The sequence below is a fragment of the Hyperolius riggenbachi genome, chromosome 9 (assembly GCF_040937935.1).
Source record: "Hyperolius riggenbachi isolate aHypRig1 chromosome 9, aHypRig1.pri, whole genome shotgun sequence".
Classification (NCBI taxonomy): domain Eukaryota; kingdom Metazoa; phylum Chordata; class Amphibia; order Anura; family Hyperoliidae; genus Hyperolius; species Hyperolius riggenbachi.
In genome coordinates, this window is record NC_090654.1 from 87,053,457 (window position 1) to 87,070,316 (window position 16,860).

The following is a 16,860-nucleotide window of genomic DNA, read 5'->3' on the forward strand; positions in this document are numbered from 1 at the left end:
GTTGGTTTTGAGGAATACCTCCCCAAGTCGCCTCTCCGAAGCACCAAAATCAGAATGTGCTCAGCCTGTAAACTTTAATGTGAATCATAGCATTCTGCGATTAATGCACTTATTTGTATGGAATGGAGGGTGTGCCAAGCCTCCAGCTCGAAGCTCAACGGATCTATTTATAAAGTGGTAAAAATTTGTTAATACTACCTTTTGACAGTGTCTATATATGTTTGTAATATTGCCTTATTTATAAGAAGGTGGAAAAGCAAATAAATTCAGCTTTTTCCCACTTACAGAATATTTGGGCCTTCTGAGGAGTTTACCAAAAATAGAGAACAAAAAATTGGCTTTCTAAAAGTAGGGAACTTTTTGTTTAAAGAGACTCCGAATGGAACAAAAATTGCTATTTTTACCTCGTAGTTCGCTTCAGTAGTCTCAGTAAAGGGTAAACCACCGCATCCCCAAGCCAAAACAAGGGCTTTAGACCCCCCAAATCCCGGGGAAAAATCCCACGACTTTCTTGGTCGTGGATTTTTGCTGCCCGGGGAGGCTGAGCTTTGAGCTGTAGCTCTGCCTCTACTGACGTCAATCAGATTGACGTGCGGATCTCCGCCTCTCCCCGCTTCTCTCTGTGAAGGAAGACTCAGAGGGGCGGGGAGAGGCGGAGATCCGCGGCGATTGACATCAGTAGCGGCAGAGCTACAGCAGAAAGCTCTGCCTCTTTCAGGAAGCGTTGCCTGGATTGTCTCCCGGGGATTTGGGGGATCTAAAGCCCTCGTCTTGGCTCGGGGAGGCGGCAGTTTACCTCAACTGAGAGTACTGAAGCGAATCACGAGGTAAAAATAGCAATTTTTGTTCGCTTCAGTCTCTCTTTAAGTGACCCTGTAGTGAGAGTGACATGGAGCCTGCCATATTTATTTCCTTTTTATTACTGTCATTTGCCCAGCGGTCATGCTGTTCTTGTGCTTTTAAAAATTCAAGCCACCGACCCACAACGATTTTGCCTTTACCAAAGTCCGACTATATTGACCACAAAAGATATATTGGGGCGTATTGACAAAATGCATGTTGTACTAACAACTTGTGCATTGTAAGCATATTGCAGGTTGTGCTATTTGCAGAATGCACAGCAAGCAACTTGTGTAAGTGACTGGTTAAGGGCTCTGCCTCTGACTTAAGAGATCTAGGTTTGATTCTCCCCTCCTCCTGGCAAGTAAGCCTGCAGCTAGTGAGGAGACCTTGGGCAAGACTCCTTAAAGAGGAGCTGTCAGCCATACTATCTCAGAAAAAAAACAAAACATACAGTATATAAGTAGATAGTATATATGTAGATAAATATTTGCTCTACTTACATAACATATGTATTGCACTGTCCACATTTTGATTTTAGTGATTTTTCTATAGTAAAAAAAAGAGAAAATGGTTGTTAGGATTTTCCATTTTGACTGTGTCTATTTTGAAGCCAATCCTGACATCATTTCCTCCCTTACTCTGTGTATCATTGCCCGCCCTCCTCCCAGTCCTCAGACTCTCTCATCCAGCTCTGCAGTAGAAAGTTCATTGTCTCAGCATGAAAAATATTGACCAATCAGAGAGGAACAGAGGTGTGGAAGGGGAAAACAGGAGGGAAAGAGGCTTCAGCTAATCGGCTGCATTAGCTATGTCTGAGGGGAAAGTAAAGAAGAAAAAAAGAAAGCCCAACATGACTTTCTTTGTGCAGCAGATGTACAAATTAAAAGCCAGGGAAACTGGGGAATGATGTTTTATGGAGAAGAAAAGTAAGAGGGATTTTTAACTTTTGGATTGCCTGGTTTGCATCCTTATTACTAATTTACCAATTGATTTTTGATTTTATGCCTGTCAGTTACACTTTAACACTGTTACTGCCTACAAAGCACACCCTAGTGGCTACAGCTCTGTCGCTTTGAGTCTGCTAGGAGAAAAACACAATATAAATGTTCTGTGTCTTTTCTAAGTGCCGGTAAAATTGCTGTGCACAGCATTTTCCCCCGTTATCAGATAGGTGGTGTGTGTCTGTGTGTGTATTTAGCTAGACATAAGAAAGGAAAATATTTTTAAAATTATTTCATTGCTAGCAGTAGGACCAAGGAACACAATGCAGTGTGAAGGCTAGTACAATGACAATGCTAGAGTTGTGCATTATGGTAGAGTTGGCATAGGCTGTTTACACTGCTATCTTACACTGCATTGAGAATGTTGATTGCTAGGCCTTCATTTTGCTGCCTGGGCCTATTATGCAATTCAATAATTTTACTATGGGCTGGATAGTGTAATGGTTAAAGGGAAGGTTCAGGGACGATAAAAAAAAAAAAAATCCATATCCACTTACCTGGGGCTTCCTCCAGCCCGTGGCAGACAGGAGGTGCCCTCGGCGCCGCTCCGCAGGCTCTCAGTGGTCTCAGGTGGCCGACCCGACCTGGCCAGGCCGGCGGCCAGGTCGGGCTTCTTATGCGCTCCATTCTGCGTTTCACGACGGCGCGCTGACATCATCGGACATCCTCCGGGCTGTACTGCGCAGGCTCAGAACTACTGAGCCTGCGCAGTACAGCCCGGAGGACGTCCGATGACGTCAGCGTGCCGACGTGAAACGCAGAATGGAGCGCAGAAGAAGCCCGACCTGGCCGCCGGCCTGGCCAGGTCGGGTCGGCCACCGGAGACCACCGGGAGCCTGCGGAGCGGTGCCGAGGGCACCTCCTGCCTGCCACGGGCTGGAGGAAGCCCCAGGTACGGTAAGTGGATTTTTTTTTTATCGTCCCTGAACCTTCCCTTTAAGGGCTCTGCTTTTGACACGGGAGACCAGGGTTCGAATCTTGGCTCTGCCTGTTCAGTAAGCCAGCACCTATTCAGCAGGAGACCTTAGGCAAGTCTCCCTAACACTGCTACTGCCTATAGAGTGCGTCCAAGTGGCTGCAGCTCTGGCGCTTTGAGTCCGCCAGGAGAAAAGCGCTATATAAGTGTTTGTCTTTGTTACTATAATTATTGTGTATCAGTAAAGTTTATGCACTGAGGACATATCTTAAAATGTGAAAAATAAAATATAAAGGCAGTCCCCAGCTTACTAAAAAAAATAGGGTCTGTAGATTTGTTCTTATGTTGAATATGTATGTAAGTCACAACAGTACACTTATGTATTACTTTGCACCTAACTTATTATCTGTACCTCCTTCTGTACCTTCTTTGTGTTTACTGTACCCCCTCTGCCACTGCCTATACCTCCTCTGTGTATCCTGTGCTTCCTCTGAGCCACCTGCGTGCTTCCTATCCCTCTACCTTTTCTTCCTTTGTGCCTCCTGTGCCTGCTTTAATGCCTCATGTACTGCATTGTGCCTTATGTGTCCCCTTAAAGGAGTCATCAAGCAAGATAACCACCCCCCAATCTACTTACCTGGGTCTTCCTCCAGTCCCTTGCAGCTGACGTCCCACGCCGCAACTCCTCACTCAGCCACCAGCCTCGGGTCCCCACACGGTCCACTACTGCACCTTCGCAGTACACTGCGGACAACGTGGACTTGATTGACAGCGGCGCTTCACGGAGGCGTAATAGAGAATGATCTCGAGGTCTGCACCGTGCGTGGACCTCGGGTCGGCGGCTGAGAGCGGAGCTGCAGCGTGGGACATGTCGGCTGTAAGGGGCTGGAGGAAGCCCCAGGTAAGTTGATCGGGGGGTAGTTAATCTTGTTAGATGACTTCTTTAAATTCAATCAATCCAGGTGTACGCAATAAATACTCACTGTCCACAATACAAACTGTCCTTCGCAGGTGATCTGAGGCATTCCCATACTCTGGTCCTCCATCAGTTTCCTTCTTCTGGTGATTGTGGTGACATCGCTAAGCCAGTAACGGAGCATAGCCTGCTCTCCAACGATGTGTGGTACCCAGCTAGTCCCCATCCATAAGTACGATTTGGCCATAATTTGCATATTTGTAACCAGGCATTGCTTGTATGTTCCAGGTGGCCTTCATCCCAATATAAATTTCTACCCAACCCTAAAAGCATTCATAATTCTGGGATAGAGGAGTTTCTGTTTCTGGTCCTTCACATTGACTACATGGGTGTTTCAGTGGTTTGATTTAAACACTACGAAAAGTCAGAGAGATCAGAATGGCAGCCAGGCACTTAAAATTGTTTAAACGTACAAAAATATGGCAGCGTCTTTACCCCCCTCACTACAGGGTCACTTTAAGGAGCGGAGAACTCAAAAATGTGCCAAATTCATTTTTTACACCTCTTTTGTTATTTCTTTAACTATTTCACAATTTTAGAGAAGCTGGAGAACATAGCTTCCCGCAAAACTTCTGATGGAGTTATATCAGTTTCACATTTTGTTTCCATGACAAGTTCATATTTATTGAATAAAGCAGCATGCTCTTTTCTTTAGCCACATTAGGAAGATGGAGACACAACGCAGGCTGATGCGGGTATTTTCACGGGTGTCCAAAATATGTCTGATAAGCCTGAGAAAAGCCGACCCATTCAGAGAGCTGATCACAAGGCCAGTAATTCTCACACTGCTCCTTTTTGACCTCCCGAGTAGACTTTATACGGGGGTAGAACCTGGAAGAGGAAGAACAGTGTTAAAAGATGTATTTTGCATAAAGTAAAGGAGTTGTTGTTTCTGTTTGTTGCTATGGCCCATGCAGGTTCAGGGAAGCTTTACAGCAGCAATATGGTTGGTTAAAAATTACAAAACTTCTCTTAGTAAATATTAAAGTTGATCATAAGGTAACTAACTCATGGGCCCTTATTCAACTGACTATTCTCCTAGGAGATAGTTTATCATCTTCTGTTTAAAATAACTTTTCAACACTCTGTAGTTGAAAAACTACCAAAAAGTAGGTGAAAAAGTAATGTTGTGTAACGATTGGGAAATTATTTCCGTGGTCAGCGCAAAAGCGTTTTTAAATAGCAGAACCCAGCTTTGGTGCAATGCACCTGTAGAAAGAAAAGTCAGCACAGAGACAGAATGTATGTGTGTCCACCAATCTATTCGCCACCCGGCGACAGTGAACACACAACAGCGGAAACAAAGCGGGAACGGAATCGCAAGAGTGGCGATTGCCAAAAGTGACACAAGACCGAGTAAGACAGAGCACAAGGGTGGCAAGAAAGACACAGCAAATAACAATGATCAGAACGCCAAGGAAAATAACAAACGCTAGCTACACGCGAACTCCGCACTCAATCGCAACAGGGAACGCGTTTAAGACATGATCACCGCGCGTTAGGCGCCCAGTGATAAGTGTGCCACTCTAACTAACCAATGTAACACAAACACGAAAATAGAGAACGTGAACGCTTGCTAAACGGTTACCTCACCGAGCCTACAGCAAGCGTTCGTACCAGACAAGACAGACAGAAGGAGTAGCCTCCAGCAACCGCAGCTCTGGCCTACACTCCCAGACAGAGCACAGAAGGAACCACCGCCACTACCGCTAGAGCGGATGTGATCCAGACAGACAAACAGATGGAGCAACCAGTAGCAACCGCTGCTCTGGCTTGCACCCCTACAGACAGAACGATTTCCTGTCGACCGCCGCTGGTCGCAACATATAGACAATACAAGGCAAAACAGATAATACAACCTGACTACGCTAGAAGGAATGCTAGTGCACTCCCAAGGAATTACTCTAAAATAATCTTAGCAAACAATTAGCAAAGGCTGAGACTCCAGGTAAGTAGCAGGAACAAACCATCATGACCAGCCAGGAATTCTGGGAGCAAAAGGTATTTATACTGCAAGCCATCAAAGGAAGCAGCTAAGCAATTTGCATGACAAGTGTATGCAAATTCCTCACCAGCAGAGCAACTCTGAAACTTGCAAAGTGAAGACAGGTCTCTTTTCCAGAGACCTGCAGCACTCAGACCTAAAAAATGGTCAAACAGCTGTCTGCCTGTGCAGACAGCTGAGCAGATCATTACATGTTGAAATTATTTTGAATATTTTCTTGCTTTCTGGTGACTTAAAAGGTGTTTTATTAATAATGTGTGAAATATCACCTAGGAGAAAACTTACAGTAGGAGAAAAAAGTGAATTGAATAAGAGCCAAATGGGTTTACTCACTAAAAAAGGTGAATCTGAAAAGAAATAACCATATGATATAATTACTTGTATATGCAAGGAAATACAGTGGGATGCAAAAGTTTGGGCAACCTTGTTAATCGTCAACACACAGTGATATTTGAGAAGTGAAATGAAGTTTAATGGATTTACAAAAAATGTGCAATAATTGTGTAAACAAAATTAGGCAGGTGCATAAATTTGGGCATTACAAAAAATAAATGAAATCAATATTTAGTAGATCCTCCTTTTGCAGAGAATTACAACCTCTAAACATTTCCTGTAGGTTCCAATGAGAGTCTGGATTCTGGTTAAAGGTACTTTGGACCATTCCTCTTTACAAAACATCTCTAGTTCATTCAGGTTTGATGGCTTCCGAGCATGGACAGCTCTCTTTAAAGGGAAGGTTCAGGGAGGGTGGGTAAAAAATAAAAATCAAATTCTACTTACCCGGGGCTTCCTCCAGCCCGTGGCAGGCAGGAGGTGCCCTCGCCGCCGCTCCGCAGGCTCCCGGTGGTCTCCGGTGGCCGACCCGACCTGGGCAGGCCGGCTGCCAGGTCGGGCTCTTCTGCACTCCAAGGCCTGGAACGTCTGCGTCCCACGCCGGCGCTCTGACGTCATCGGACGTCCTCCGGGCTCTACTGCGCAGGCGCAGAAGTACTGCGCATGCGCAGTAGAGCCCGGAGGACGTCCGATGACGTCAGCGCGCCGGCGTGGGACGCAGAAGTTCTGGGCCTTGGAGCGCAGAAGAGCCCGACCTGGCAGCCGGCCTGGCCAGGTCGGGTCGGCCACCGGAGACCACCGGGAGGCTGCGGAGCGGCGACGAGGGCACCTCCTGCCTGCCACGGGCTGGAGGAAGCCCCGGGTAAGTGGAATTTGATTTTTATTTTTTACCCACCCTCCCTGAACCTTTCCTTTAACTCACACCACAGATTTTCAATTATATTCAGGTCTAGGGATTGAGATGGCTATTCCAGAACGTTGTACTTTTTCCTCTGCATGAATGCCTTAGTGAAGTTTGAGCAGTGTTTAGAGTCGTTGTCTTGTTGATAGATCCAGCCCTGGTGCAGCTTCAGCTTTGTCACTGATTCCTGGACATTGGTCTCCAGAATCTGCTGATACTGAGTGGAATCCATGCGTCCCTTTACTTTGACAAGATTCCCAGTCCCTGCACTGGCCGCACAACCCCACAGCATGATGGAACCACCACCATATTTTACTGTAGGTAGCAGGTGTTTTTCTTTGAATGCTATGTTGTTTTTCCTCCATGCATAACGCCCCTTGTTATGCCCAAATTACTCAATTTTAGCGTCCTCTGCATCACTTTCACATGCAGCATCTCCTTGTGTAATGTGCGTTGAATGGTTGAACGATGCACACTGACTCCATCTAGAGCACGATGATGTTGTAGGCCTTTGGTGCTGGTCTGTGCGTTGACTCTGTGTTGACTCTGACTGTTCTCACCATTTGTCGCTTCTGTTTATCCGATATTTTTCTTGGTCTGTCATTTTGAGCCTTAACTTGAACTGAGCCTATGGTCTTCCATTTCCTCAATATGTTCCTAACTGTGGAAACAGACAGCTGAAATCTCTGAGACAGCTTTCTGTATTCTTCCCCTAAACCATGATGGGTAACAATCTTTGTCTTCAGGTCATTTGAGAGTTGTTTTAAAACCCCCATGTTGCTACTCTTCAGAGAAAATAAAAAGAGGAGGGAAACGTACAGTTTACCCCCTTAAATACTATATCTCATATTTGGATTCACCTGTGTGTGTAGGTCAGGGGTCACTGAGCTTACCAAGCCAATTTGCGTTCCAATAATTAGTTAGTAATAATTAGTAATAGAGTTCCAAACAATTATTGCACACTTTTTGTAAATCCAATAAACTTAATTTCACTTCTCAAATATCACTGTGTGTGTCTCCTATATGATATATTTAACTGACATTTTTTATGGTAACAACCAACGATTTATAAAGGAAAATCATGACAATTAACAAGGTTGCCCAAACTTTCGCATCCCACTGTAGAACATTACTAGCAAAGGAAATAGTCTCATACTGTTTCCAGTACAGGAAGAGTTAAGAAACTTCAGTTGTTATCTATGCAAAAGAGCTATTTGACCCAACTTAAGTTGGAAACAGTCCTATTTTCTGAAGCACTTATACATCAAAGGAACAGTGAGAGGCAGCTTCAGTTTAGGTTTTACTGCAGGGAAGTTTCATCATTTAAAATACAGAGTGCTGTTTGTAATTGCAAATATGACAGAATTTTTCAATGTTATAAAAAAAGACATGTTTCTTTGCTACTAATGTTCTATTAATTATCTGTACTACACATACAATTCATTATATCATAAGGTGTTTTTTTTTTCTCTTCAGTGTCACTTTAATGTGTACAGACAGCACACATTAGGATTACTGGCATTTATGTAGCGAGTTATGCAAATTGCGTAATGCGCAATATGTAGGCACCACTTAAAGGGAACCTTAGCTGAGAGAGATGTGGATGTTTCCTTTTAAACAATACCAGTTGCTTGTCAGTCCTGCTGATTTCTTTGGCTGCATTAGTGGGTGAATTACTCACCTGAAACAAGCATGCAGCTAATCCAGTCTGACTTCAGTCAGAGCACCTGATCTGCATGCTTGTTGAGGGGCTGTGGCTAAAAGTATTAAAAACACAGGATCAGCAGGAGAGTCAGGCAACTGATATTATTTTAAAAGGAAAAATCCATATCCTTCTCAGTTTAGGTTCCCTTTAAGGCCCAGTACACACCAAAACCGCTAGCAGATCCACAAAACGCTAGCGGTTTTTGGAGTGGATTTCAGAGTGATTCTAGGCATGTTTAGAGCGGATTTCTAAACATGCCTAGATGTTTTGGGTGCGTTTTTGTGTAGCAGATTGCACATATTGTTACAGTAAAAGTTGTTACTGCACAGCTTCTGTAAGAAAAATGCCTGGCAAACCGCTCTGATGTAGCGTTTTTCAGAGCGGTTAGCGTTTTCCCTATTCTTTACATTGAGGCAGAAACGCTTCTGCAAACCGCAAACGTGCAGCAGGAGGCATGTTTGCGGTTTGCTACAAACCTCAAACCGCCGGTGTGCACCATCCCATTGAAATACATTAGCCAAGCGGTTTTACAGGTGGATGCGGCCGGTGGATCGCATCCAAAACCGCTCGGTGTGCACTGGGCCTAAGTTGCGTGTTACTCAAGCAATGTAAGTGGTGCATGTTTATAGTGCATTATGCAATTTGCACAACTCGCTATGCAAATTGCATAAACGTTGGTAATCCTAACATGCGCTATCTGCACACGTTAAGATTAATGTTCTCTAGTGATTCAACCCCATGGAGTCATTTTAATGGGAACCTAAACTGAGAAGGATATGGATTTTTCCTTTAAAAATAATACCAGTTGCCTGACTCTCCTGCTGATCCTGTGTCTCTAATACTTTTAGCCACAGCCCCTCAACAAGCATGCAAATCAGGTGCTCTGACTGAAGTTAGACTGGATTAGCTGCATGCTTGTTTCAGGTGTGCGATTCAGCCACTACTGCAGCAAAAGAGATCATCAGGAGTGCCAAGCAACTGGTATTGTTTAAAAGGAAACATCCATATCCCTCTCAGTTAAGGTTCCCTTTAATATTTTGATTTCATAAAGGTACACATTCAGTTCAATTTAAGTTCAGGAAATAGCAATTGCCTCTATTTCAAAGCCAACACTGCCCTGTTTCCATGCCAAGGTACTTTTCTGTGTTTATACCTTCCCAAACATACTACTTATGCTGCTTCTTTACTGTCTTTAACTTCCTTATTAACCTTACAACATCTCCTTACTGCATATTCTCTCTGCAAGACCTAACTACCTACGCTAATAAAAAAAGACATTACAAGAAAATGTGATATTTCTTCTCTCCTTATTACTTTCAGACTAACCACACCGGGTACATTTAAAAAGGGCGCTGCAGTAATCTGGACGCTGGAGATACTCATTAGTAGAATATTGGTAAAATTGGTGAATTTGGCAATATTCTACTATTGAGCAGTGGGGTAATTCCATTAGTAAAATGTGTATAATCTTTACTGATATTTTACTATTGCTAAACCTAACTCTAATCTCATACTCTACAAAAACTGACCCCCCCCCACCCTGACACAAAATCGCCTGGTACTGTGCTTTGCCATTAAACCAATTCAACCTTCATGTTTCACTTATGTTTCTAACTTCACATATAAATAAACCCATAGCTACCCTCTGTGCTCCTCCACATGCTTACTAATGGCTTGCAATTGGTATTTATAAGATTTTCCATACATGGCTCTAGGACTTCTGTAAAGTACACTCTACTCTCTGAAACTCCTTCCATTCTTTTAAACTTTCTCATAACTTTAACAGGCTTTCAAAACCACCTCTTCAGATTCAATAATCCTTTTCCTATCTAGTTACCAATTATTGTCTGCTCCTGCCAGAGCTAGGACAAGGTCCTCCAGCACCCAAGGCTGAGACACTAATATGCGCCCCCCGCTATCCCTCCCACCCCAGCTAGTGTTGGGCGAACACCTGGATGTTCGGGTTCGCGAACGTTCGCCGAACATGGCCGCGATGTTCGGGTGTTCGCGCCGAACTCCGAACATAATGGAGGTCATGGGGGACCCGAACTTTCGTGCTTTGTAAAGCTTCCTTACATGCTACATACCCCAAATTTGCAGGGTATGTGCACCTTGGGAGTGGGTACAAGAGGAAAAAAAATATTTGAAAAAGAGCTTATAATTTTTGAGAAAATTGATTGTAAAGTTTCAAAGGAAAAACTGTCTTTTAAATGCGGAAAATGTCATGTTTCTTTGCACAGGTAACATGCTTTTTGTCGCCATGCAGTCATAAATGTAATACAGAGAAGAGGTTCCAGGAAAAGGGACCGGTAACGCTAACCCAGCACCAGCAGCAGCACACGTGATGAAACAGGAGGAGGGCGGCGCAGGAGGAGAAGGCCACGCTTTGAGACACAACAACCCAGGCCTTGCATGAGGACAAGAAGCGTGCGGATAGCATGCATTTTGCCGCCATGCAGTCATAAATGTAATAAAGATAAGAGGTTCCATAAACAGGGACCGGAAACGCTAACCCAGCAGCAGCAACACACGTGATGGAACAGGAGGAGGCGCAGGAGGAGAAGGCCACGCTTTGAGACACAACAACCCAGGCCTTGCATGAGGACAAGAAGCGTGCGGATAGCATGCATTTTGCCGCCATGCAGTCATAAATGTAATAAAGATAAGAGGTTCCATAAACAGGGACCGGCAACGCTAACCTAGCAGCAGCAGCACACGTGATGGAACAGGAGGAGGTGCAGGAGGAGAAGGCCACGCTTTGAGACACAACAACCCAGGCCTTGCATGTGGACAAGAAGCGTGCGGATAGCATGCTTTTTACCGCCATGCAGTCATAAATGTAATAAAGATAAGAGGTTCCATAAACAGGGACCGGCAACGCTAACCCAGCAGCAGCACACGTGATGGAACAGGAGGAGGCGCAGGAGGAGAAGGCCACGCTTTGAGACACAACCCAGACCTTGCATGAGGACAAGAAGCGTGCGGATAGCATGCTTTTTACCGCCATGCAGTCATAAATGTAATAAAGATAAGAGGTTCCATAAACAGGGACCGGAAATGCTAACCCAGCAGCAGCACACGTGATGGAACAGGAGCAGGCGCAGGAGGAGAAGGCCACGCTTTGAGACACAACCCAGGCCTTGCATGAGGACAAGAAGCGTGCGGATAGCATGCTTTTTACCGCCATGCAGTCATAAATGTAATAACGATAAGAGGTTCCATAAACAGGGACCGGAAACGCTAAACCAGCAGCAGCACACGTGATGGAACAGGAGCAGGCGCAGGAGGAGAAGGCCACGCTTTGAGACACAACAACCCAGGCCTTGCATGAGGACAAGAAGCGTGCTGATAGCATGCTTTTTACCGCCATGCAGTCATAAATGTAATAAAGATAAGAGGTTCCATAAACAGGGATCGGCAACGCTAACCCAGCAGCAGCACACCTGATGGAACAGGAGGAGGCGCAGGAGGAGAAGGCCACGCTTTGAGACACAACCCAGGCCTTGCATGAGGACAAGAAGCGTGCGGATAGCATGCTTTTTACCGCCATGCAGTCATAAATGTAATAAAGATAAGAGGTTCCATAAACAGGGACCGGCAACGCTAACCCAGCAGCAGCACACGTGATGGAACAGGAGGAGGCGCAGGAGGAGAAGGCCACGCTTTGAGACACAACCCAGACCTTGCATGAGGACAAGAAGCGTGCGGATAGCATGCTTTTTACCGCCATGCAGTCATAAATGTAATAAAGATAAGAGGTTCCATAAACAGGGACCGGAAATGCTAACCCAGCAGCAGCACACGTGATGGAACAGGAGCAGGCGCAGGAGGAGAAGGCCACGCTTTGAGACACAACCCAGGCCTTGCATGAGGACAAGAAGCGTGCGGATAGCATGCTTTTTACCGCCATGCAGTCATAAATGTAATAACGATAAGAGGTTCCATAAACAGGGACCGGAAACGCTAAACCAGCAGCAGCACACGTGATGGAACAGGAGCAGGCGCAGGAGGAGAAGGCCACGCTTTGAGACACAACAACCCAGGCCTTGCATGAGGACAAGAAGCGTGCTGATAGCATGCTTTTTACCGCCATGCAGTCATAAATGTAATAAAGATAAGAGGTTCCATAAACAGGGATCGGCAACGCTAACCCAGCAGCAGCACACCTGATGGAACAGGAGGAGGCACAGGAGGAGAAGGCCACGCTTTGAGACACAACCCAGGCCTTGCATGAGGACAAGAAGCGTGCGGATAGCATGCTTTTTACCGCCATGCAGTCATAAATGTAATAAAGATAAGAGGTTCCATAAACAGGGACTGGAAACGCTAACCCAGCAGCAGCACACGTGAAGGAACAGGAGCAGGCGCAGGAGGAGAAGGCCACGCTTTTTGAGACACAACAACCCAGGCCTTGCATGAGGACAAAAAGCGTGCGGATATAGCAATGCTTTTTGCCGCCATGCAGTCATAAATGTAATACAGATGAGAGGTTCCGTAACAAGGGACCGGCAACGCTAACCCATCACAGGTGTTCATTGTTCATGTTACTTGGTTGGGGTCCTGGAGTGTTGCGTAGTCGTTTCCAATCCAGGATTGATTCATTTTAATTTGAGTCAGACGGTCTGCATTTTCTGTGGAGAGGCAGATACGCCGATCTGTGACGATGCCTCCGGCAGCACTGAAACAGCGTTCCGACATAACGCTGGCTGCCGGGCAAGCCAGCACCTCTATTGCGTACATTGCCAGTTCGTGCCAGGTGTCTAGCTTCGATACCCAATAGTTGAAGGGTGCAGATGGATTGTTCAACACAGCTATGCCATCTGACATGTAGTCCTTGACCATCTTCTCCAGGCGATCGGTGTTGGAGGTGGATGTGCACGCTTGCTGTTCTGTGGGCTGCTGCATGGGTGTCAGAAAATTTTCCCACTCCAAGGACACTGCCGATACCATTCCCTTTTGTGCACTAGCTGCGGCTTGTGTTGTTTGCTGCCCTCCTGGTCGTCCTGGGTTTGCGGAAGTCAGTCTGTTGGCGTACAATTGGCTAGAGGAGGGGGAGGATGTCAATCTCCTCTCTAAAGTCTCCACAAAGGCCTGCTGGTATTCTTCCATTTTGACCTGTCTGACTCTTATATCAAGCAATTTTGGAACATTGTGTTTGTACCGTGGATCCAGAAGGGTATAAACCCAGTAATTGGTGTTGTCCTGAATGCGTACAATGCGTGGGTCGCGTTCAATGCAGTCTAGCATGAATTGAGCCATGTGTGCCAGAGTCCTGCCAGAACCATCATCATCCTCTTGTGGGCGTTGTGATTGTTGTGATGCATCATAGTCGTCACCTTCTTCCTGGTCTGCTTCTGCTGACCATTCGCGCTGAATTGTGGAAGTCCAACGTGCACCGCTCTGGCCCTCGTCAGTGGTGGCATGAAATTCCTGCTCCAACTCCAGCTGTTCCTCCTCCTCTTCTTCGTCATAGCTGCTGGGGCCAGCATTTCCTGAGGCAGATGGCCTGATGTTGGTACCATCACGCTGATCGTTTTCTCCTTCTGATTCCCCCTGTTGCATCATGACAGCTGTTTCCTTGATTTTCAACATTGACCTCTTCAGTAAACACAGCAGTGGTATGGTAATGCTGACTGAAGAGTTGTCACTGCTCACAAGCAACGTGGATTGCTCAAAATTTTGGAGGACTTGGCAGAGGTCCAACATGTTGGCCCAATCGGATCCACAGAAGCTTGGCAGCTGTCCGGATGCGCCTCGGTACTGCGCCGTCATGTACTGGACCACTGCACTCTTCTGCTCGCAAAAGCGGGCTAGCATGTGCAGCGTAGAATTCCAGCACGTAGGGACATCACACAGCAAGCGATGGTGGGGGAGATTGAAGCGCTCCTGCATCTTGGCGAGTGCCCCCGAAGCAGTACTGGAATTTCTACAATGCTTGGCCACTCGTCGCACCTTCAACAGAAGATCGGCCACGCCTGGGTATGTCCTCAGGAACCGCTGAACTACTAGGTTCATCACGTGCGCCAGGCAAGGGATGTGTGTCAGCTTAGCCAACCTTAAAGCGCGAATGAGATTACTCCCATTATCACACACAACCATGCCCGGTTTCAGGTCCAGCGGTGCCAGCCACAAATCCTTCTGTTCCTTTATTCCCCTCCAAATTTCCTCCCCTGTGTGCTGCTTATCCCCAAGGCAGATCAGCTTCAGCAACGCTTGCTGACGCATGCCAACAGCTGTGCTGCACTGCTTCCACGATCCTACTGCTGCTGGTGCTGGGTTAGCGTTTCCGGATGAGGTACAGCTTTGCGATGCGTTGGAGGAGAAGGAGTCAGAGAGGTAGGTGCTGCTGTTGTTATCCAGTGGGACGGACGGCGGTGCAGCTGTTTGCGGCGTGGGCAACACCTGCGCCGTAGCAGGTGAGGAATCACTGCCAGGCTCCACAAGGTTCACCCGGTGCGCGGTAAGGGAGATGTATCGACCCTGGCCGAACGCACTCGTCCAGGTGTCAGTGGTGAGGTGAACCTTGCAGGCAACGGCATTCTTCAAGCTTCGAGTTATTTTGCTGACCACGTGCTCATGCAACTCAGGCACTGCAGAGCGCGCAAAGTGGTAGCGGCTGGGAACCACGTAACATGGGATGGCCACTGACATCATGCCCTTGAAGCTGTTTGTCTCCACCACTCGATATGGCAGCATTTCGCAGGCCAGAATCTTGGCTATGCTGGCTGTTACTGCCACGGCCCGGGGGTTATTTGCTGGCAATTTCCTCTTGCGCTCAAACATCTCCGAGACAGACAACTGAACCGTAGGGCTGCACACTGAAGGGCTGTTGGTTGTTGTGTTTGATGAACACTGGGAGACCTCAAGAGCACTACTCCGTAAGTGACAGTGACAGTGTCAGCGTCGTCTGATGTTTGTGAATGTTGTGAACCACGCAATCGCTGGGCTACTGCTGCTGCTGAGGCGGGTCTGGGGGTGAGTCTGGTGACCCGAAGGGAGGCAGTGTTGCTGGTACCCTGTCCTGCCGCGTTTGCCCACAGAGTGGGATGTTTGGATAGCATGTGGTGGCTCATGCTGGTGGTGGAGAGGTTGTTAATACTTTTCCCCCTGCTCAGGCGGGTCTTGCACACCTTGCAAATCGCCATGGTACTATCCTCAGTGCAGTCTTCAAAGAAAGCCCAGACTTTGGAGCACCTGCCTTGCTGGCGATTTCTGTTTGCGCCTCTTTTGCGTCTCAAAGGAACTTCCACGCTTGTGGTGCCTGAAATTTCGCGCCGCCTACCTTGTGGCACAAGGCGAACTCGTGCAGCAGTGGGTTCTTCAACAGACTCATCTGTGCTACTACGACGGCGATGTTGTCGTTCACATACAAAATCTGGGTCTATGTCCACATTGTCCATACCCTCCTCTTCCATCTCCTCAAACTCGTCATATGTCATTGTGGGGGGCCGCCGCCGTGGAGTAGAGCTCCCCAGAACAACCTCTGCGCAGCTCACTCCAACGTCGTCTTCCAGATCTTCTCGGCCGACCTCCTGCAATTGCAACCCCTCCTGCCCAACTTGCTCTGGGATTTGGGTTTCAAAGTCCTCGGACTCGCCTTGTATTTCAGTGCGCGGTGCATTTCCCACAGTTAATGGTTGTGAATCCAGGCACAACATTTCTGGCTGTTCCTCCATTGACCTTTCAAAAGTGGAAGTTTGTTGGGCTGGGAATAGCTCCTGCGAATACCCCATTGTGTCCTGAGGTAATTCTTCGGCCTGGTTATCTGGCAGTTGTGTGCGTGGTGTCGCTGCCGGTTGTGTCAGCTTTGTGCCCACTGGCTCCTTGTAACTGGCTGAGGACTCGGACCTCGTGAGTGATGTGCTGGTGCTGCTTAACCCACTGCTGGACGCTTGAGAGGTCATCCAAGTAATTATCTGGTCCTGTTCTTTTGGATTTGTGAGGGTTGTTGTCCTGGACAACATGGGCGGTATTGAGTGGGTTTTCTTGGGTGCTCCCCTGTGGCCTGTACGTGAACCGTCAGGGGAAACACCTCTTCCCTTGCCCCTCCCTCTTTCACCGGATTTCTTCCTCATTTTACTTATCCTTAAAGTACACTCTGACTGGCAGCAGTACAGTGGCAGTACAGAAATGCTATACAGTGGTGGGTGAGCGGTGTACCACTATTGCCAGCAGCGACA

At 46.9% G+C, this 16,860-nt stretch overlaps 1 protein-coding gene across 1 annotated transcript in view; it reads right to left on the bottom strand.

The window, feature by feature from the left end:
- Positions 1-2,767: 2,767 nt before the first annotated feature.
- LOC137531653 (osteocalcin-like) overlaps positions 2,768-16,860 on the bottom strand; it is a 32,923-nt gene continuing 18,830 nt past the window's right edge. Inside the window, exon 4 of the mRNA XM_068251594.1 lies at positions 2,768-4,567. Within this exon, the coding sequence (XP_068107695.1) occupies positions 4,438-4,567 (130 nt within the window). The 3' untranslated portion in view covers positions 2,768-4,437. The remainder of the gene's footprint in view (positions 4,568-16,860) is intronic.